The 22,527-nt window shown below is 34.5% G+C and overlaps 1 protein-coding gene across 3 annotated transcripts in view; it reads right to left on the reverse strand.

Moving 5' to 3' along the window:
- The window catches only part of CNTN6 (contactin 6), a 256,106-nt gene that overhangs the window by 184,488 nt on the left and 49,091 nt on the right, over positions 1 to 22,527 (reverse strand). For all 3 annotated transcript variants that reach the window (XM_010970580.3, XM_074344451.1, XM_074344452.1), the window contains one exon: positions 20,738 to 20,872. In XM_010970580.3, coding sequence (XP_010968882.1) covers positions 20,738 to 20,792 — 55 coding nt within the window. In that variant the 5' untranslated portion in view covers positions 20,793 to 20,872. The remainder of the gene's footprint in view (positions 1 to 20,737; positions 20,873 to 22,527) is intronic.

Raw genomic sequence — 22,527 nt, forward strand, 5'->3', positions numbered from 1 at the left:
TAAAATTGAAGTGACATAAGGTGAACTCCTAAAGGTGAAGGCTACCTGTACTACCAAGAGACAAAGTAATCAACAGAACCAGGATCGGATATGACGCAGATATTGGAACTATCACAAATAGAACTTAAAATAACTATGATTGATATATTAAAGCTCTAGTGGAAAACACAGATAATATGCAACATCAGCAGGGTAATTTCAACAGATAGAAGGAGAAAATCAACTGGAGATATTAGAAATGAAAAATACAGTATCAACGATGAAGGAAGAATCTAGACTAGGAGATTATGTGTGCTGGAAATGGAATAAATGAAAGTAAAAATGCAGTTCAAGGATTTTTTTAATTGCTCTGAAAGTTGCAGAATATCATATTTCATCTCTAAATTCCTCAGCATTTAGTTGCTAAGAAAAGGATATTATCCTTCAATGGTTATAACATTATCACTATTGAGAAATTTAATATAGATACATTTCATTACAACCTATATTAAAATTTACCCAGTTGCCCAAAAATGTGTATTTTTTTATATCTGATTTTGTTTTTTAGGATCAAATCAATGTCACATTATCAATACAATCTCTTAGTTCCCTTTAATCTGGAGCAGTTCTCCATCATTTTTTACTTTGATCACATTGATATGTTTGAAGAACTTGGGCCATGGAGAAAGTTCCCCAATCTGAACTGTATAGTAGTTTCTTCAAGATCAGTGTTAGGGGTGGATTGTGCACATTTTGACACTGTGGAAGTCTCTTTCTCTGTTTATAATGAAGAAGTAATCAGTGCAGTGTTAATTTGAGATAATGCATAGTATCTTTTATCCCCTAATAAATTATAAATTTTTTAACCCCCATCAAAGCTAAGCATTTATATGTTGGCTTCTATACTCATTGCTTCTGTTTCTACATTGCTCATACAGTAAATTCAATTTTATTCTCTATCTCTTAAATAAATAGATATAGCTCAATTAAGGTATCACATCACACACTTGTCATCACACCTGTAGGTTTCTGTTTTCTAAATTCTCCATTTACTTGATGAATCAATGGTCATACGTGGTTGTCTCCCCTGAAACCACTCTTTTTCTATACTACCTCACCCTTCCATCTAGAAAATCTTGAACCAATATATTCTTTTGGGACAAAGGAAAAAATCCTTAATAATTTATAAAAGGACCTACAAAGTCCTGCTAGGTTTGGTCCTTGACTCTCCCTACTGTCTCTCCTGCTGTTCATCGTATTACTATCTACATTACCTTCTGTTGGCCTTGAGCTACCTGTGTTTCCTCCCCTGTAGTTTTCTTTGGTTTTATTTTTGCCTACATCACAAATGCCTTTTCTCCACTGTGTCTAATTAATGGTCAGTTTTTATTCAGATTTTAGATAGTGAATTCCTCAAAGTAGTCTTTGAATTTTCCAAAGTGAGATTTCCTGTGATAGGCTCTTAAAGACATGTGTCTCTTGGGGCACTAATCACAGGTGTGTGTGCGTGCTTCTCTGTTTCTGTGTGTGTTTTATAAGAATAAACAATCGTTGGACTACAGGCTTTGTAGGGATTGGGCCATGTCAGTTTTGCTCATACTTTATCAATAGCACAATGCTTGGTATCTTAGTGCAATTTTATTCATCGGGTTCATGCTGTTTACCCCTCACAGATTCAGGCACTGGGGAAATAGAAGTGAACAGCAGAATCCACATGACCAACAGTTGTTAAATGGATGACTGAGATTTCATGAGATTGCCGTGGACTCCAAAGTCCACACAAATACTTACTAATTACACTTCCTACCACAATTATAATCTGGAAAGGAAAAAGGAAAAAAGAGAGAAGGATTTGGTGGTTGTCATTACCATTGCTCAAACTGCTGGGTTGCATTTATGACAGAAAACCTGACAGGGTAATGTTTATGATAGGAAATCTTGAAAGTTCACGAGACATAGCTAAATAATGTAGCTTGGGGTAGAGTCCATTCTGCCGCACGTGAAAAGATTTGATCTGAAAATAGGTCCACTATATCTTTGTATTTAAAGAAATAATTCTTCTCATTACCTCTCAGAGGGTGTTCTGCAGGCTCCCATGCCAATTAAAAGACATTTAGTAAATTGGGTGCCTCGGAAGAGATTACAGATTTGTTAGCTTTTTACCTCTGGCTGTAGCTAAATGAACAGGGAATTCTTAGGAGAAAAAATAAAGCCTTTGCAAAAGCAAATGTATTGTGTGGGCACGAGAGAAATGCCTCAAGCTGAGACTTTCAGAGAAGACCCATTTTATAAAGGGCTATATTAAATTAAGTAAGTGCTTGGAATCTCTGGAGAGAGGCACTGTGGAGATATTTGAATGAGCACAAAGTTAAGTAGCAATGAATGTAGAATTTCCTATTACTAGTATTTCCTCCAGTAGATTTTGTAAGCCCTGTGTGAGGCAGAAATATGCTATGCAACAGAAAATCGTAGAATATCAGAGATAGAAAGGAATCAAGAATTCTTACGTCTAATCCCATCAGTTTACAAATAAAGAAACTGAAGTCTAGAGAAGTAACACAGTTTTTCTGGTGGGAGCAAGTAGTGTCATATCTGAGATTAGAATACTCATCTAGTCCGTTTTTCTAGGTGCCTTCCACAAGAACAATAATGAGAAATGGGCACTTTTAGAGACTATTCTGCTTGTAATCCAATTTCCATGTTTTTGAAGTTTCTGCAGATGTATTCATTTTGTCAACCGCAAAGTAAAATGAAGATGGAAATAACATTAGCAGTCAAGCAATAAAAGATAATCCCAACAGAAATTCACAGGAAGGCAGTGTAACAAAGTGGAACAACTTTGGGTTTGGGGATTAGATTGATCTGGGTTCAAATCACACCTGTGTCACAGACTAGCTATGTGAAATTTAAGGGCTGTTGAAGTTCTCTTCATTGATTTCTTCTGTCTAAAATAGGGATAATAATGCCTATTTCCCTTTAGAAATTTCTGAGAATTAAATGAAGTCATTCCTGTAAATCAGTTAGCAAAATATTCGGCACATGTTGAAAAGGTTAGTAAGGGGAGTTATTTTTACTGGAGTTTTCACAATGAAGTCTATGCAAACTGCCAGATGAGGTAAGAGCATATAGGATAAGGGATGGATTTCTAAACAAGCCAGAGATGCAATAAACAGAACTGGACTGATTAATTCCTACTGCAAAGAAGTATATATAACCACTGCCTATAACTGTGGTGAAGATGTTAAACTCTTTCAGGATGAAACAAATAGAGTGATCCTTAAAAATGTCCTCTCTGTCAGATTTTCCTGGAGAGATGTCACAGCTGGCAGTAAGGCCAGAAGGAAATGAACATCTCCAGATAGGAAGACAAGTAGGTTAAATGAGCAATGGCACTGAGTCAGTTTGAGTGTGATATAAATAGTGCTGAGTTCTGTCTCTGTTTTGCAAGCAGAGACCTTGGCCTGAACTCATCCGCTTCTGGAGAAAGATCTTCCAGAAGGAAGACACGTACCTTATGTGAAATGGGCAGAGATTCCTGCCTCTGATGATGAATAGCCAAGTGAGACATTAACGGACTAGCAGACTGGAGGCCAGATGCCTCTAAATCGTTTTAAAAAAGAGACAGCTTGCCTCATGACAGGTCTGTAGATAGAAACTTGCCTTCTCTCCAAAGTGTGTAAGAGTTGCTTATTGAGAAATCTGACTGTGCTCTGTGATCCTCTGGGACATAGTTGATTCAGGGTTTTAGTGAGATGCTTAACATTTCAAAAGCCTGGGTTAAGTTGTTAGATACACACAACACACACATACACATACAACACATAAATATGGTCACCGCAGGCTGTCCCCACTTTTCACGAGAATTCCTAAACACTGTTAGAAATGGTACACTAAAGTAAACACAGAGTATTGAGTCAGGCAGAACAATCTGAAATGGCTGCTTACTTACAGTACATTGTTACAATCCACCTCAGTCTCAGTTTCTTCATCTAAAAGTTTTACTCTAAGGATTAAATGAGATACTAAGTAATCTAGAAGCCAGCACATTGTACACGCTTAATCATTGTTAGTCCCCTTCTTTCTTATCTTTCCCCTTCCAAATACACTGTTTTTGTATTAAAAGCCTGCTTTGTTTTTTATTTGTTTGTAACTAGTAGTATCTGCAGAAGCCAATATAATCCTGCTGTTTTTAGAGGGCCTTAGAGAATTTATGGAAGAGTGAATTAGAATTCAGAGAAGTGAAAAATATTAGGCACCTCTGAGAAAGTAGGTGCATAGTTGGAAGGGAGAGAAGTGCCAAGTTTGTGTGGTTACTCTTCCCAGAGGCAATAAGGGGAGTGGGTTTGATGGGAGAAGTCCTGGAGCAGCTGTCAACCTCCATGGAGAGACCGTCCAATAGGAGGTGGGTAGGAGTTCCTGGATCAGAAGCCTCAACAACTGCAGTAGGTTTGGATGGTGTGAAATCAGAGGCTGAGCCTTTGCTGGAAGACAAAGTATAACTAACGGTTGCTTAACATTAGGAGAGTTCTCAAGTCAAGAGTATACAGAAGTCATCCCTAACTGGGGGCACTTTTGCTCTCCGGTGGGCTTTTTGAGTTTGGAGACGTTTTTTGACTTTCACTGCTTTGAAGGGTGTTGTTCCTGGCACCTAGTGTGTAGAAGACAGGGATGGCACTAAATATGCTACAGTGCACAAGACTATTCTAGACAGCCAAGAATCATCTGGCTCAAAATCTGATTATTAGCTGGTCAGTAGTGTTGAGGTTGAGAAACTCGGGTTTACAAATTGGAGCTTAAATGGTTCTGTAGCCAAAATTTTGAAGAGACATTTTGGGTTACTGTATTTGTATTTTCTCAGTTCCTCCCAAATCTTTCTGGCACCTATAATGGTTCCTTCATTTAAATTTTGTGTTTATTCTGTGGTCATCACAATCTAGTTATTCACTTTTGATAATTAAGATGGAGCTGGATCCCCTTCTCCATTTTAATATGGGATATTTGATTCAGAGCAATGAGGAGTAGCCATGCAAAGCCCAGGGATCAAAGAAAGACATGTGACTGAGTTTTAAGATCTCATCCTTAGAGCTGCAAACACAATCTAGCAGTAAGTGGTGTTGGCTATCGCAGCTACTTCAGCTGTTAGTATTAATACAGCTCTTAGCACTACGTTTACCATGATCCCACTAGCTATCATTTTTTGAGCACTGTGCTAAGCACATTGCATTTCTGCATATCTGTACAAATGAATAGTATTGTGTAAAACTCGCTCTATGAACTATATTTTAAACCAATTATGAAGTGAAGAGATGGTGCTGAGAAAGGTGTGAAGCTTGTCAGAGGGCAGAGACAGGATTGTTACCCAGGTATGAACTTTTCCAAAGCCCGTGTTTAGAACATGGCATTGTATAGGAGGAAAGAGAAAGGAAAGGAGAAAAACATTGGAAAGGTCATGGGGTATGCAACCTTCGATGCTCTTAATTTGATTCTGTGTTCCCTTGTGTTAGGGCCTGGATAATACAAGTGATATAGAAAGAAAATACTTTCAGTTTTATACAGATGTTTTACGTTTCACTTCGGTTATTATGATCTATGATACGATCTCAATCTGTATCTTCCTAGGATATCAAATTCTTAAAACCAAAGGGCTCTAGAAGTGTTTCTTCTCCCAAGGAAGCTTTCAATCTACATAGATGTTCTGGGTTTTAGAGTCAGTTCTGTTATTGTTAATATTTCTGTTGTTAAGCCTACTTTACTCATTTTTTGTCTATGTAATGTTGAGAGTAACATCTTTCCTTTCTGCTTAATAATTTTTTGATGATTAATTATGATAGTATAATTAAAGAACTTTGAATAGTGTAAGTGAATAAGAATATTAAAAGTATTCTTTTCTAATAAAACTTAAGATGACTTTAACATATGCAATAGATGTAACTTGAGAGTTCTAAGAAAATAACATAAAATAGCTAAGTATTTGATTATTTATCAAAGTCAAAATTCTTGATGGTATCTGAAAATTTAGAGTGGTCAGGGTTTACCAAATAAAGTGGAAGGTATGGTTCAGCTGTCTGATTAGCTTGGTGAGGAAAATGCCTCAGCTTCTCAAGTCATCTATTTAATTAGCACAGCTTTTAAAATTTATCAGTTTTTATTTCAAAGATAATATAAACTCATGTAGAAAATTTAGAAAAGTACAAAGAGGAAAGAAAGTTCACTGAAATCCTGCTACTCAGAATGACTTCCAATTCAGCTCTGAAACTTGACAATAAAGCTTCTTTATATTATTTTTAGCCTTTTGTTAAATACAATTTATGCTAAAGAAATAAAAATAATTCTCATCATTATCTGCAGCATCTCTGAAGAGCTAAATATCCAGTCAAAATCTGAATCATCACAAAGCATTGAGGATTAACGTTGGACGTGGACAGAATCAGTGGTACAGTAAGTTAAGAGTGTCATTTCTAAACTCAATCTATGCTAAAATGCAACTTTTGTTACTTATCTGCTGTGTTTCCTTGAGCAAGTCATTTACCTTCTACAACTTTGATTTCCTCATCTCTAAAATAGGAATAATAACAATACATATCTCATTGTGTGGGGAATAGGTAAAGAACTAGCAGGAACTTGTAAGAACTTATCCCAAGCAGCCTAAGTGAGGGGTAAAGAGAAGAGAAAACAGAGTAATAAGAGTGGGAATGTGAGGAACAAGTGGTCTCATCTCAATAGAGTACCAGCGTGTTTCAGTGGAACAAACACTAGAGTGTGAGCACCTGGTTTGTGTTCATTTCCTTCAGGTTACACAAATAATCACGGGAAGGCACGTAACTCTGCCCTTCAATAACCTTAGGAGACGTCATGAGCAGTGAAGGAGATGATGTGTGAAAATATCCTCTATTCTGTATAGCACTGTATATGTCGCTATTAAAAATAAACATCCCTATAACCTTATTGCAGCTCGATACCCTCCTACACTTATTTGCGTTTTTCTTTCTTCGGGTTAAACCACTAAAAATCATGGTCAAATCAACAGTAAGTCAACCCAGAGGCACAGTGATATAAAGTACTCTCAGCCCTTTGTTCTTAAGTGTGAAATAGCACACTCTCTAGTTAAAGCATGCAACTTGGGGAACTTTTGGGGATAGTGAAAGAGGTTAGAGCAGCTAAGTAAGGACTGCTACCTGAGAACTAAATGGCATGGGAAGACTGTAGGCTTCTACACACAGAAGCTGAGACAAAAAAAAAAAAAATCACTACTCTGAGTATTATACTTTGATAATAGTTGCAAAGGATATATTCACTATACCAGCCACACTATATGTGGAAAATCTAGTTCCCTGAGAACCTCAGCATTCATCAGACATCCCAGGGGAAACCACAGTATAGTGATTTGGATGTTGTTCCCCCACCAAGCATGATGGATTTGAATTGTATTAGTCAGGGTTAAGTCAGGAAAGCAAACTCACTATAATAATATAGTACAGAAGATTTATTTTGGGAAGGAGATCTTGTACAATTGAAAAAGAAACTGGAGTATTAAGGTTCCAAAAGTGGGAGTTGAAGGATTATAGTAAAATCACCAACAAGCCCTCTTGGGCACCAGAGCAAGTGGACAGGTCAGATCTTTCAAGTGGATCTGGAAAGGTCGCAAGTCCAGCTGCTGGAGTGGACATGAGGATAACTTTGTGTAGACTGTCTTCTCTGAAGCTAGAAGTGGGCCTGGGGTTGCTGTTCATCATCAGTGCCAGCAGCTGGGAGAAAAGCTCAATATGAAGAAGGAGACAGGGGCTAACTGTCAGCTTACCAACATGTCTCTCTCAGCACAGTTACTTCCATGTAGCTTTCAGGGAACCTTGTCACTTTCATCTTTGGAATCTCACCCAATTTCCCTTTTGTAATCAACTCCAATCTAGAGCCGTGCAGGGAAGGGAAGTCTCGGAAACGTACTTTTAGCTAAGCCAAGTTTGTTGGTGCTTCTTATCTCCGGATTTAGATTTCCCCTGATCATCACTCAGTTTTCTAATGAAAATAAGCAGTAGTGCACATCAAGAAGAATCAAACAATTATAGATTGGCTAAGTGTTTACATTCTTAACACATCAGCCACTAAACATGTATTTCAGGCTGTCTCCTCACATTAATAGTTTGTTTGGCGTGTCTGGGTGTCTCACTGAATTAACCAATTGACCACATTGACAGACAGGCAGACTAATCAATGAACTTTGAAAACTGGGCTTGGGAATAACACAACCTTAGCCATGGAATTGTAGCATTCAACAACTTGACGACAGCAGTAGAGCTTTTAAAAATTATTACCCATCTGTGACCAAATTCTATCAATGATATTCTTGAAAATAATTTCAAAATAACAATCAGAAAATGTGTGATGAAAGAATAGCACAGAGCAATTCACTCATAATTACCCAAGGGGTAGCATAAGATGAATAAATATAATTCATGGTGAGTCCCAAAGAGCCTTTCAGCTGAAAGAAGTGGTGTTGTCTTCGTATGTTATGTCAAAATATGGTAAAATTGGATAATGCTTTGCATCCTAAAATCATTGAATATCAGGACTGAAAGGGTTGTGGTCCTCTGCTGGTACAGAGATTGCAGACTCCAGTTATATCAAGGGCCAAACCGGAAATAATCTGAGAGGGTAGTCCCCAGGTATAGATTATAGTTCATGGTCTCACTTTTCTTCAGCATCTCATTTCTTTTCTATTCCTACATCCTCATTTGGAGTAATTTTGATGTTATAAAAATATAGGCAATGGGCAGATGCAAAGGAGTAGAATGTCCAGCTTGGAAGTAAACAGAAAAAGCTGGCAGCTGAATAGAAGATGATTTTTCTGGAACCAGTTCTCTGAGCAGCCCATCTGCATCATCAGTCCTCACATGCTTTGGGCTCTGGAAATGTGTTCTCAAACACAAAACATGATCCAGCTTTTACAGATATTTCATCACACAGCAACAAATCATTTGGCAAATAATCAGCTTCTATTTAAGATAGACTGTGAGTCTGGGTAAGAAGCAACATGAGTGCATGGCCATGAACTTAGATATATCAAATTACACCCATGGCCTTGGATTCAGTTTAGTGATGGGAACTGTATGAAGTGCAAGGACAGTTGGCACTTATTAAAAAATGCTGTGGCCATGCAGTTGATTTCAATAATTTGCTCCCAGAAAGTACTCTTCCCTCAGTTATCAGTGATTCTGAATAAGACTTAGTGAAGAAGATGAGGGGCTGCACCTCTCTCCCTTTCCAGTTGTACCACTGCGGCTGTGTAAAGCTCTCATCATAGATGTAGTACCCCTGTGTCCTTTGATGCAAGTGCTTTCTGTTAATTCTCAAGCATGCAAATACAGGTAAAACACACTATCTAAAACAAACAAATATTCCTGCCCTTTTTTGAAATAGAAATTGTCATTGTTTCCTGGTTGAAAACTGATGCCAGAGCTGGTCAGAGCATTCAGGTAGAGTTTGTTTTTTATGCAAATACTGACTTTAGTTCTGTATATACCGTATTTCTTCACTGTGAGTTTCTGGCAAAGTGAACAGACAACACCTGTTGTTAGTTGCAAGTTTTAGGAAATGCAAGTTTGATTTTTTAATTACGAAGATGGAAATAAATTCTGTTCATCTGTTTTTCTTGTGGCCTAATACGTATATTTTCAGATTGAATTTTTTTTTTTTAGCAGAATCAAAATCTGATATCTTTTTTCCTGAAATTAGCACTAATTCTGTAGGGTAAACAAAATATCAAAATCTAAATTAATGCTAAAAACCCTCCAAAACAATTACAGTATCATCTCTCTCCGTCTCTGTAGAAAGTTGATATGTAATATATTGATATATAATTTATCTATTATGTATATTCATGAGGTCACCATGATCTGGGTCCCTAATAAATCTGTAAATATTGTATACTTCCACTGAAAAATGGCTAAAACGTTTTTTAAATGGTTCAGTGAAGCAGCATAGTATCAGATGTTTAACAACCACCTCTTTGGAAAACAGTTTTTGTGTATACATATGCATGTGTTTGTGTATCTATATACCTATGCACATGTATATATATACATATATGTTTGTTACCAGTTTTACTAATTCAGTGAGTATGTAGCAGACAATTTAAATAGAATAATACAATATACAAACCTGTTTACTATAAATTCCATAAAGGCAATTTATTCTCACAGAAGGCTTTTGTTAAGTTTTACTAAATGCTTATATCCCTAGCCAATCTCTTGTTGCAGTTCAACAGTGACTTGACAGCTGGAGTTGCATTCCAGTATACCTAAAATTGCATTCCAATACATTAACTCTATTCTAGGTCAATTTATTATCATTAAATCTGATATGTTATATAATCTTAAACTATTTGTTGCCCTCATACAAATTATTTCATTAGTGAAAACTCTTTCAGCATCAGCACTAAATCAAGCCCTGATTTGTAGCATTTGCCAATTTCTATGGTATAAATACTCCCATGGCTGATTTCAAGCTAAAAATGTGACATCACTGTGAATGAGGATTTGGGAAGAGACATATAGTAGTTCTTCTTCATGATAACAGTATTTCCACCATATAGGTATGCTACATATAAACCACTCAAGACCATAAATAATAGTAAAATGTAGTAAAGTAATTAGGAAGTAATGGATTTTGAATATTTATTACCTTTTTAAATATAATTATTTTACTTTTAAGGTAACATAATTTAACTTTGAAGAATGGCTGTGTTTTATAACTTGTTTACAATATTCCTGAGAGTAGCACTCAGGACTCAAGAGCTGCCATAATTCAGGTGAAGTACATCTCTAGCTAAATAAATTATTAGTAAGTATATATGATTATACATAAGTTTTGTATTGCATATAATTTACATATAAAATGAACAACTAATCTATGTGATTAGAAGTCGGATAGTGATTATCCTGTGTCTCAACAGTGATTGGCAGGCCTTCTAGGATAACAGCCACAGTCTGCATCCTGATTGGAGTTCTGGTTACATTGGGTGAGTTCAATTTGTGAAAATTCATTGAACTTACATTTATACTCAATTCCAATAACCAAACTGAACGTGATTAAATCTGAATTGTGGAGTGTGGGACTTTGACACAGTATTTTGAAAGGTCCTCCATGTGAAGCTAAGTTTGAAAACCAGAATGTTTCCATATAGATTAGGAAGGTCTGTCAATTTACACTAGTTTAAAATATACTAAGGCATTTATTTAAAAAAGTAAAAGAGGATGGAATGAATTATAATACAGTTACCAAAAAAATCAGCTATAGGTAACTGGCACATATATCTACAATTTTAAACAATATCTGAGTAACCTATAATGAAAAAGAACATGAAAATGAATATATGTGTGTGTATATTCACATGCACACACATTATATATATTGTAATATATATATTGTAACACTGTGCTATACACTAGAAATTGATACAGCATTGTAAACTGACTATACTTCAATTATTAAAATAAAAAAAAAAGTTATATGCAAGGTGTCAGGGGACCACGGAGGAGGGACACATAGCCAATATGGGGTAAGGTGCAGAATTTGGAAAAAAAAAATATGATTTCAAAGATGTTCTTAAGGTTTGCCTATATTTTCATGAAATAAAATACATTGAATCTGTTTTTCCCAGTTTTACCTACTTTTGCTTGAATCATGGTTTTGCAGTTGTGACTGCATTTCTACCCCAAATTCCTCTGTTAATCTGGTGAGTTGAGAATTTCTGTAAATACAGATGGTTTTCTGTTTCCCTGTCAACTCCTCCACTAAGGAGTTTGTACCTGGAGATTATTCAAGATGAACTATTTATGGTGAGGGAAGAAAATATTAGAAATTCTACACCTGTTTTGTCTAATACTTTGGTTAATTTTTATTTTTTGTGTTTCGTAATGTATATAATATAAATATAGATATGTTGGGTTTGTATGCTTATAATTATTACTTCTTTATTTGTTGGTACTAAAATTTTGGAGACTCTTTAAGTCATATTACACTCTAAGCAGAAGCTAGCCTCTACACACAATGGATACCAACTTGAGTCAACTATTATATAAAATTGAGTTTATGTCAGAAAGCAAAGTCTTGAATAAATACTGAATAAAGTTTTCATCTAAGTATTGAATTCTTATTATAACCTCTGCCATTTTCTAGTCCTATGGTCTTTGACGAGTCTTGCACCTCAGAATTTCAGATTCTCCAGTTATAGAAGAAAGATAATAATCCTCCCTCCCTGCTTTCAAGCACAGGTGAACTACTACACATAAATCACTTTATAAACTATGGAACACTAGGTATAAGGTATAACTAATCAAATATTAAAGCTTAGTCTGTTTTCCCTTTACAACATGGTATTCCATGATTATAAACTTATTTTCAATAAGAGCTAATACCATATACTTCTCAGAATGAGCATGTATTTGAGAAAAATGACCTCTTCTAAGCAAAGTGTATAGAATGACTCCTCTGAAGAGTTAAGGAGAAAGGGAATTATTGGTTAGTGGGAGGATTATTCAGAGTAGAGCTTACATCTGAACTTGGCTGAGAAGAGTTGGATTTGCCTTCAGGAAGGAGTAAATTGATCTGAAGGAAGACAGTGTACATGGAGTCATTCATATGAGGAAAGACTTGGAAATTAAAAAAAAAATTCTGCCGAGATCTTACTAGTAGTACAATCTGACTTAAGTGAAGGATACATGAAGGAGAGTAAGGAAAGACATGGCTCATAACACAGGTGGAATTGAATTAATTGGAGAACTTTCAATATTTGTTGAAGGAAATTGAATTTGAATGCTTGATTAGACAGTTTGAACTTCATAGGAAATGGGATCTGTGAAGGTCTTGACACAGAGTAATGACAAAACCAGCTGTACTTGATGAAGATCTGTCTGCCCAGGAGTCTGTGTCAATAAGCTGTGTCTTGGAAAGGATGTAGAGGATGCCTTGAAGTAGGGAGAAGTCTTAGGAGGCTACTATAAAAGACTCGGGCAGAGGTAATGGGGGATTGACTTCACTGATAACCCTAGAACTGGAAATGAATGAACAAATAAATCATGATGTAAAACACAGCGTAGGTTTTCTTTTATTTGGGGGGGGGGAATTAAGTTTATTTTTATTTATTTACTTTTTTTTTTTTTTTTAAACAGAGATACTGGGGATTGAACTCAGGACCTGATGCATGCTAAGCATGTGCTCTACCAATGAGCTATACCCTCCTCCATCAAACGTTTTAAATGTTTAGATTATTTGTGACACAATATCAATTGGTATTTGCTCCCCAATAATATAAAAATAACATTGGCTGTGTGTTAAATATGCTACTTCCTGAACAAACACTAAAATTATGCCTGCGTAGGTCAAGTGTGTCTGAATGAAGTGTGTTAGTTCACTTTACAAATTAGAACTAGCTTCATGTGTTCATTTTGTATCATGATTTGTTTTAAAAGCAAAAAAGTACCTGAAACCAAATTACATTTTGTGATTAAAACATTTGTGCCTAAAAATGGATTCTAATAATATGCAGTAAAATTCTAAAAGTTTTTGCGAACATTGAATTAGCCCCAAGTAGTCTTAGTGGCTTACTTGGAGAAGTCAAACATATATTCATTTATTTTAAAATATTTATTGAGTGCTTATTATGTGTGAGGCACTGTTCTAGGCATGAGAAATGCAGTCATATATATGAGTAAAAATAGTGTTACCTACATAGAGCTTGTATTCTACTAGATGTAGAAAGAAAATGGACAAGTAATAAACAAATGTGTAAGTAAGTTAATTTCAGGTAGTGACAAGTGCACTGAAGACAGTGCAAAAGGTTGATGAGAGTGACCGGGGCCAGCGCTGGGACCAGGTGCTGGCTACCTCCAAAGAATTCTAAGTGAAGGCCATTCTGTGGAGGTGACTGATCTGAGGTGAGTGTAGTGGAAAGAAATAGTTGTAGAAAGATTTGGAAAAGAGTGTTCTGGGCAGCTGAACAGCAGGTGTAGGGGCCCTGAGCAGAGAACAATCTTAATATTTCTGGGAGCTTAAGAAAGAATTATGGCTCTAGTGCGATGGAAAAAGGGGAGTTCAGTACAAGTTAAGATGGAAGAGGTTGACAAATCAGATTTCTGTCTAGTGTCTTGCTAGCCATGGTAAGGAGTTTGATTTTAAATCTCAGGAGTGTTTTAAGTAGAAGAAAAACTCTTATCAGTCTACCTATGCTATTTCCAACTTGTGGCATAGCTGTTTATGATACCCTTAAAATTAAAAAAAATTGCCTAATGCTATCAGCTCCATAGAAAACTTAGGCCTTTTTGTCAAAGACTTCAAGTTAAAAACACAGTTTCCCACATTCCCTTCTACTAAGGGCCTATATTCCCTATGAAATGTTTTGTCTGCATACCAATCATTTCCTTCCAATGCTGACAAAACAGAAAAAAAATTGTATGTGTTGTTACCAGTCTTAAAAAACAATTTCATTTAGAGTTTAAGAATCAATTACATTGGGGAAAGATTTGATAATCATACAACTACCTATATCAGTAGGCATTGCCTAAAAATGGTATTTTCAGCATTTCTAAATTGGACCATCTCTATTAGAAATTACAAAGGTGTCACTTGACTTAAAAGTATAGCCTGGTGTTCCATTCCTAAAGGCGCTATTATGCTAACAATAAATCTGAACAAGACCGTAGGCAGAGTGTGGGTTGTGATGTACTCAATATTCATCACACTCTGACCCAAAGGAATATCCATTATGTGCTTCTGGAATCCTTGAGCAAAGCAGGTTTATTACATCTGCCAATTTTCATGGGTTTGCTGTGTGATACATCGTCTTCTTTGAAGAAATCTTGGTCACGGTGCATATTTCCATTCTTGTGGCTTTCTTTCTCAGGTAGTTCAGTTACTCTGCTTCTCAATTCAATAGAAGGCTATGTTTCAAATAGAGTAAAATTCAAGCAATCATAAATACTTTTCAGTGTCTCCTTACCACAGGCCCCTGATCATGAGTATTTAGAAGGAAGTAGATTTTCTCCAGTGTCACTTTAAAGCTACTCCATTTGTAAGATGGCAAGCTTTGTAAAAGCACGACAAAAGAGGTTTTTTTTTCCCCCCATTGGTGTAATCCCTGAAAACAGTTTGATTCAAGTTTTAAGAATCAGTTATTTTGGGAGAAGCTTTGACAATAATATAACCACATTTATCAATAGACTTTACATAAAAATAGTGGCAGAAACAACATCTTATAATTTCTAGTCTCAGTTTATTCCTCAAAAGTAATTAATGCAGTGGGAGAAAGCAGCTCATTAGGCCCTGGTGACATAATACAATAGTTAAATGCCTAAAGGAGGCCTTTAATTCTTCTCTGTTAATAAATATGACTAGCTCTGTATTCACTTCCTTGAATTGTTCAGTTTCTCTATGGAAAAATCAAGTCACATTCTCATAAGTAGTACTTTTTCAGTACTAACCAAATAGATGTTCAGATCATAATTTTATAAAATATGGGTAGAAGTGTTCAGCCCATAGCAAAACAAATAGAAATGTCACACAGATAAGCCACTTGCATTTATGAACCACATGGCTTCATAAACCCAATCCAAATGGGTAATAAAACTACCATTTAAATGATAATATTTTTTTAAAAATAACAGACTTAAAGGAGAATCTGTTCGGCAGAAATTCTTAAGATGATGTAAGTACTGAATGTCATAGAAATAAAATTCCTTGTAACTAGTGATATTTGCTATTTCTTATTAGGTTTGAGCCAAAAAAACAGCCATTTGACCTTCATTGACACTATTCTTAAGAACTACAGAGCTTTAATTAGATCCTGGGTTTAAAACTGTGCCATCTCTAAGCCCGAATAACTCATAACATATATAGCACAAGATTTAGCTGATCATCGCTTTTACCCTATTAGTCAAGTGTTTAGTATTTTTTAAATTACCAAATTTTTAAAGATTTAAACTTAAATTTTGAAATCTTCTTAAAATTTACCAAATTTTAAGAATCACAAGTTTTTATCCATTTATTAATGTGGTGTCCAGTTATCCCATTAATGTATATGTTTTTTCCTACTCTGAGTCATATAGATGGTCCAGTAATTTGAGGGCTTAAAATCAACCTTCTGAGTCTGTATTAAACCTCTTGATGCTTTTTATCCTTCCAGAAAGAATTGTGCCTTTTTTTTTCATTCCTTTATTTGCTCTGTTCCTCACTTCCAGCAGGGAGTATACATTTCTCCCAAGTGGAATTCTATTTCTAATCTAACTTCTTCACTAATCTTCTCCGATTTACATTAAAACAACTTTTATTTTTAAAATTTTTTATTGAAGTATAGTCTCTTTACAATGTGTCAATTTCTGGTGTACAGCATAATGTTTCAGGCATACATATACATACATTTATTAGTTTTCATATTCTTTTTCATTATATATTACTGCAATGTTGAATATTGTTTCCCTGTGCTAAACTTACTGTTTCTCTGTTTTATATATAGTAGTTAGTATCTGCAGATCTCAAACTTCTAATTTATTCCTTCTCACCCCTTTCCCCTCTGGTAACTACAAGGTTTAAAAACTAATTTTTCACCTGTATGAGACAAAATTCTTTCCACCACAACGATCAGAATTTCAAATTAGACTAAAATAGGAAAAAAGGCACCTTACTGGCTTATATTACTTCAAGTTCCAAAGATAAAGTTAAGAAGCTGTGCCTTTCTTCCCTTAGATATCCTGCCTCTGTGTTACTAAATTTCCAAGTGGACTTTTCCTCCATAGTGACCCCTGGTACATCTTTATACTAACTAGAACAGCAAAAAGAGATTATCTTTCTGTCATTTTATTTTCACAAAAGCCCAGGGATTTGTTCAGATGTAATATATATCCTGAACCAAATAGTATGGTGAGGGAGGATGGAGTATGCCTGTTGACTGATCATGAGATTGTACCAGTCTCACTGAAACCACATGAGTGATAGGAAAGAGTAGCTGCTCAATAAAAATCAAATATTCTTGTCAGAGGAGACAGAAATGGATTGAGGGCTGACAAAAGCAGCAGGTGTCCTCTTAGAACATTTCTATGTTATGTACTCCCTACTATGTTACTCAAATAGCAACTTGTACTTTATTGAAATTATCGACTTGCTTGCTGGTTTCCATTTTTAGGCTGTTGTCTGAAGAGGGCAGGGACCATTAGCCCTCTTATTGGCTAATCTAGCTCAGTGCCTGGCACATCTCAATCAATTTAACACTTAAACTATCTGTTGAATTGAATGGAATTGCTTTATTTAATTCATTTGATAACTATTTACAGACCATCTGCTAGGTGATGGAGAAACAGGAAAAAAAACAGATGGAAATCTCTGCTCTCATGGAGTTTACATTCAAATAGGGCATAGTTTGAAACTTTTAAATGTTACTGGAGTTCCATATCTAAAATTCTATAATAATAACATCATAATAGAGGGGCAGTGGTATAGGGATAGAATGGACCAGTTGTTCCTTAGAGGAAATTATATGGCTAAATTTTCTCCACTTAATGATGTTACAAATAGTACCAAAAACACCAAATCTAATTCATTCATTTGTTCATTCAACAAATATTTACTGAATCTCTACCAAATGCCAGGAAGAAACAGTCCTGGCTCTCCAAAGCTTGAAGGTTAGTGAGGATGAAACATACTGTATTCATTTCCTATGGCTTCTCTAAAAATTGCTACTTGATGGCTTAGAACAACACACATTCATTTTCTCACAGTTCTGGAAGTTTGAAGTCCAAAATGAGTTTCACAAGATGGAAACCAGGGTATCCATAAGGCTACACTCCTTCCAAAGGATAAAACATCTGTTTCTTTGCCTTTTTTAGCTTCTGGAGCATCAGTCCTCTCATTTCTGGGCCCATGATCCCTTCCTACATACTTAAGGTCAGTAGCATAGCATCTTCAAGTCTCTCTCCTCTTTCTCTCATATAGCCTTCTGCTCTGTGTCAAATCCCCCTCTGGCGTCCTCTTGCAGGGGAACTTGTGATTTCCCACTCAGATATTCTAGGATAATCTATTCATCTCAAGACCTTTAACTTAATTACATCTGCAAAATCCATTTTGCTATTTAATGTAAAATTCACAGGTTCTAGCTATTAGGACCTAGATATATTTGGGGACAGTTATGTAGCCTACCACATACATTAATGCAGTAATTAAAAAGTATAACTAGCAACCATGTTTCTTAATTAAGTGGATCTTGATTTTCTTATAATATTTTAAAAATACTGAAATAGAACAATAGAACTCTTAATACTCATCATTTCAAAAATGTTCCAGAACCTTAATGTTTGTGTAGATAGATTAAAGCTCATGGTAAAGGTTTAAGGGCCAATGTCCATAGCAAAGATGTTAGAAGAAGTAAAGTTAATTAAAAGAAAAAAATACAGGAGAGACTGGGGGCAAAATTTTAAATTTTAATTTAGAATCTGAAGAGATTTAAAATGTCAACATTTTGAAAAGAATGTAACAGTAAAAATGGAAAGGAAAAAACACATAATTGTGAAAGATTTGGTAGTTTTTCAGTACAAAACAAAGCTAAGTCTTGGGAAAACAAAGAAGATTATACCTACACACACACACACACACACACACACACACACACACACAGAGAGAGAGAGAGAGAGAGAGAGAGAGAGAGAGAGAGAGAAATAGCACTATATCATTAGGGAATCTAATTTTCTAAACTACCATAGTACCTGCAAGTAGAGAGAGACACCATGAAATCTCTAAAAAACAAACATTTAAAGCAATGCTCTCATGTTTATAATTATCAGCATCTTACCTCTGGGGCAATGTTTAACTCAGATTATGTTATTTAAATAGCTATGGCTTTTAAAAAAAAAGATACAATCTGTTCTTTCACAAAGAAATTGTACACCTGGGATATATGATTATTTTTTCCCTTTAGGATAAAGGAAAAGGACATATTGAATCACATCCAATTTAGATAAATAAAACTTAACAGAAGAACTAGAGACTTTCTCAGATCTGTTACATGCACCGAGAATAATAATTTATTTTAATTTAACATAAAATGTCTTTGAGGGATACTATGCTGATTCAATATAGATATTTAAAGAGCAAAATGTTAAAGTTAAATTTTGATAGGAAGCTGAAATTTGAGGGTTGGGATATAGTTCTTATTCACATATGTATAATTTGGGGGCACCTTGATGACTGCTGTTTTTTCATCTATGAAAAATACATTGTTATTTAACTCTGATTTTTTTGTTACAGAGAGTTAAAAGTGACTCAGATCAAAATAGTGTAATAACTTTGAATAAATATGATTAACACTTCTTGCCAGTGAATTCTCTAGAAGTGAAAATACCTTTATTTATATGGTTTTCTGATTCTAATGGTTGATTTCTGCATATTTTAGCCTTCTCATAGCTTTTTAAGATTATTATCTTTCCAATTCTTGGAATTTCTATTAATATATATCTTATAATTACTGTGTTTCTGGCTTGTAAGTTACTATGGTTGTTCCTGTTTCTCCCAATATATTAGGGCTTTGTTATGAATATATGAAACTTCAATACTACTCATTACCTCAGCTGATGGAAAGCAGTATGATGTGGTAGAAGAGCTGCTCTTACAACCACATGACCCAGATGACATCCACAACTGGCAACTCACCAGAGGTAAGCTTTACAATTCAGAATAGAATTCTTCCATGTCCTTAACAGACTATGGTGGATTATTTACAAAAAGATCTGCTATTATTCCCATTTACACTGTAACTTTGTAGCTTTTCTATTAAGAGACTGAGTATATTTTCATATCCATTCAATTTGGATTGATCACGTGACTTGGAATGGGTAAAAGAATGCAGTGCAAATAACACTGTGTCAGTTACAAGCCTTGATATTAAGAAATCTTGCACACTTCTGATTTCTCTTGGAACCCTGATCAGGCACTATGTAAAGGAGCCCAATTCTCAGAGATTGAAAGAATACTTGGCCCAGAGCATAGGTATCCCAGTTATATCACTGAGAACTTCCTAGGCTAGCCTGATCCCATGTGACCCAGTAGCTAACCACAGATCTAATACACTCAGACAAAACCAACGGAATAGCCCAGTTGAGCCAATTTTAAATTGTCAAGCTACAGACTTGTCAACTAAATACAGGGTAATTTATTATTTTAATCCACTCAGATTTGGGATGGTTTGTTACATAGACGAAGCTAACTGATACATAGACATCAATATATTTAGGTTGAATGAATGAATGTATTGTTGAAATGGAAAGGAAAAACATTTCTGAAGTTATTCTAGTTCTGACATAACATTCTATATCACTTTTTCTTCTATATTAATACAGTTTTTCTTCCATACCGAACGCTAAATTTGAGGGAAAATATATATTTCAATTTTAATGTTAAAAATTTCACTGGAAAGGAAATAGAAAAGAAATATTCTTCGTTGTTTACTGATGACAAAAATTATTTAATCACTTATTTTAGTGTAGAAATTTCATGTTTAACAATTTATAATCGAAATAATCTTAGTTTTGTTTAAAAATAGTGCTTGATATATTTTTTCAAGAATTAAGCTCCCTGTGTTATCCATAGAGATGACCTTCACAATTTTGTTGATCATTTAGTCATTTAAGTAACGTATTATACATTTGAAAATTGCTTCACCTGTAGAAAAAAAATAAAATGCCAATATATTATCAATCAAAACTCATAATAAAAAACACTTTACCTGCACAAGCACTTATGAGTGGCAGCAGAATTACCAGTTTCCATAGCAACCTCATTTCCACTTCTTAAGGTCAAAATTTCTCCCATACAGTCAGCCAGAAAAAAATGTCTGTCTTCCAGTCAGTATCATAAGAGTCTGAAAAAAACAAAATAGTCATGAAATGAGAAATATACAAGCATGCATATTCTAAACGTATGTGAATTATTGCATATTGGTTCAATTTAATATTAAAATATTATTAATCCAAATAAAGTAACCTAAAGGTCTACTTTTACATATACGTGTATTTTGCAAAGTTTCCATAATTTCAGCTCCTATTTTAATAATTTCAATTTACACCTTAGATATACATGTAATTTGCTGTAAAATTTGCTGTAGTGGTTAATGGATTGGAATGTGATCCAACTGAATCTATTCCATGTGAATTAACACTTTCATGAGTATAATTTTAAATTCATTTGTTTTTTGAAATGTTAGAGAGGTTTAAAAACATAATAACCTAATTCTCACAATTCTATTCTTGGCCTTTATTTTTTATTTTACACCATTAGGAATAAGATGAAATATTGTTCTATCTTATATATATTAACATTGATTTTATACATTTCATAGATTTTTTTTTGTAACTTTGTCAGATTTATTGCAACAAATTTCCTATTTGCCATTGTATCTAGAAGATTTTTTAATGTACAGAAATTAATATATTTTAAAAGTTTGTTCTTTGCTTTTCATGTTCCAGTAGTATTTTACTGTTCTTAGGCCATAAAAAGATTCATCTGATTTTTCTTAAGTTTTTTTTATAATTGTGTCCTTCCATTTTACTTTTTAAACTGTGTGAAACTTCCTTCTGATATAAAATTTGAGTGAAGATATTTTCTCTGCTTTATTTGTTGGCTTAAAATTATTATCTTAGCCCTACCTAGTGAATAATCTTTTTTTGTTCTCTCTACTAATTTGGAATACAAATCATATAATATACTAAATTCTTATTAGCTTATGCCTTTAAGCTATCTAATATTTTTAGAATTATAGCTTTTTAATATATTTAATATCTGATAGGAGTTGCCTGTCATTGCACTCTGTTTTCAGATTTTACTTGATACATTTCATACATTTTTTTAAGTGTTTATTATCAATATTGTTGATAATATTCATTAGGAACATTATCTTTTCTAATGTTACTATAACTAAAATTAATATTGTGCTACAAAATTTCTACAGGAAATTAATTTCTCCAAGTCTTATTTTTCAAGTATGAGACATATATTTCCTATGTAATTACATCATAATTTTTTCTAATTTACTTTGACATTTAAGGTTTCCAATCATAAATGAAATCAAGATAAAGTGTTTGTTTGGCTTTTACTCCAAATGAGAAATCTAGTAAAAGGTTCATAAAAGTCATAATCTCAAAAAAAGTATAGAAAAAGTTCACCTTCATCGAATTTGATAAAATTATTGTATATCAAATGATAAGATGCTTTGTGAACTTATAATTTAGTGGAGATATATTTTCTTGCAAGTCAAAAATATCTTCCTAAAACAAAGATTTGGTCCAATTATGCAAGTATTTTAAAACCTTTGATCACTCTCCATTGCATCAACATCTGAAGTCTTCTGAATGGTGTTCAAGGTCATATAGAATGAATTTCTTTCTGTCCTTTTCCAGTCAGATTTCTCAGTAAATACTTCCAGGCTAGTCTCACAGATCTACTCTCTATTCACTTTGCATATGCATCGTACATTATCTCCATATGGATGCTTTTTGACTTGCATAGAATTCCCCCTTA

Source organism: Camelus bactrianus, chromosome 17 (genome assembly GCF_048773025.1).
Source record: "Camelus bactrianus isolate YW-2024 breed Bactrian camel chromosome 17, ASM4877302v1, whole genome shotgun sequence".
NCBI classification, from domain to species: domain Eukaryota; kingdom Metazoa; phylum Chordata; class Mammalia; order Artiodactyla; family Camelidae; genus Camelus; species Camelus bactrianus.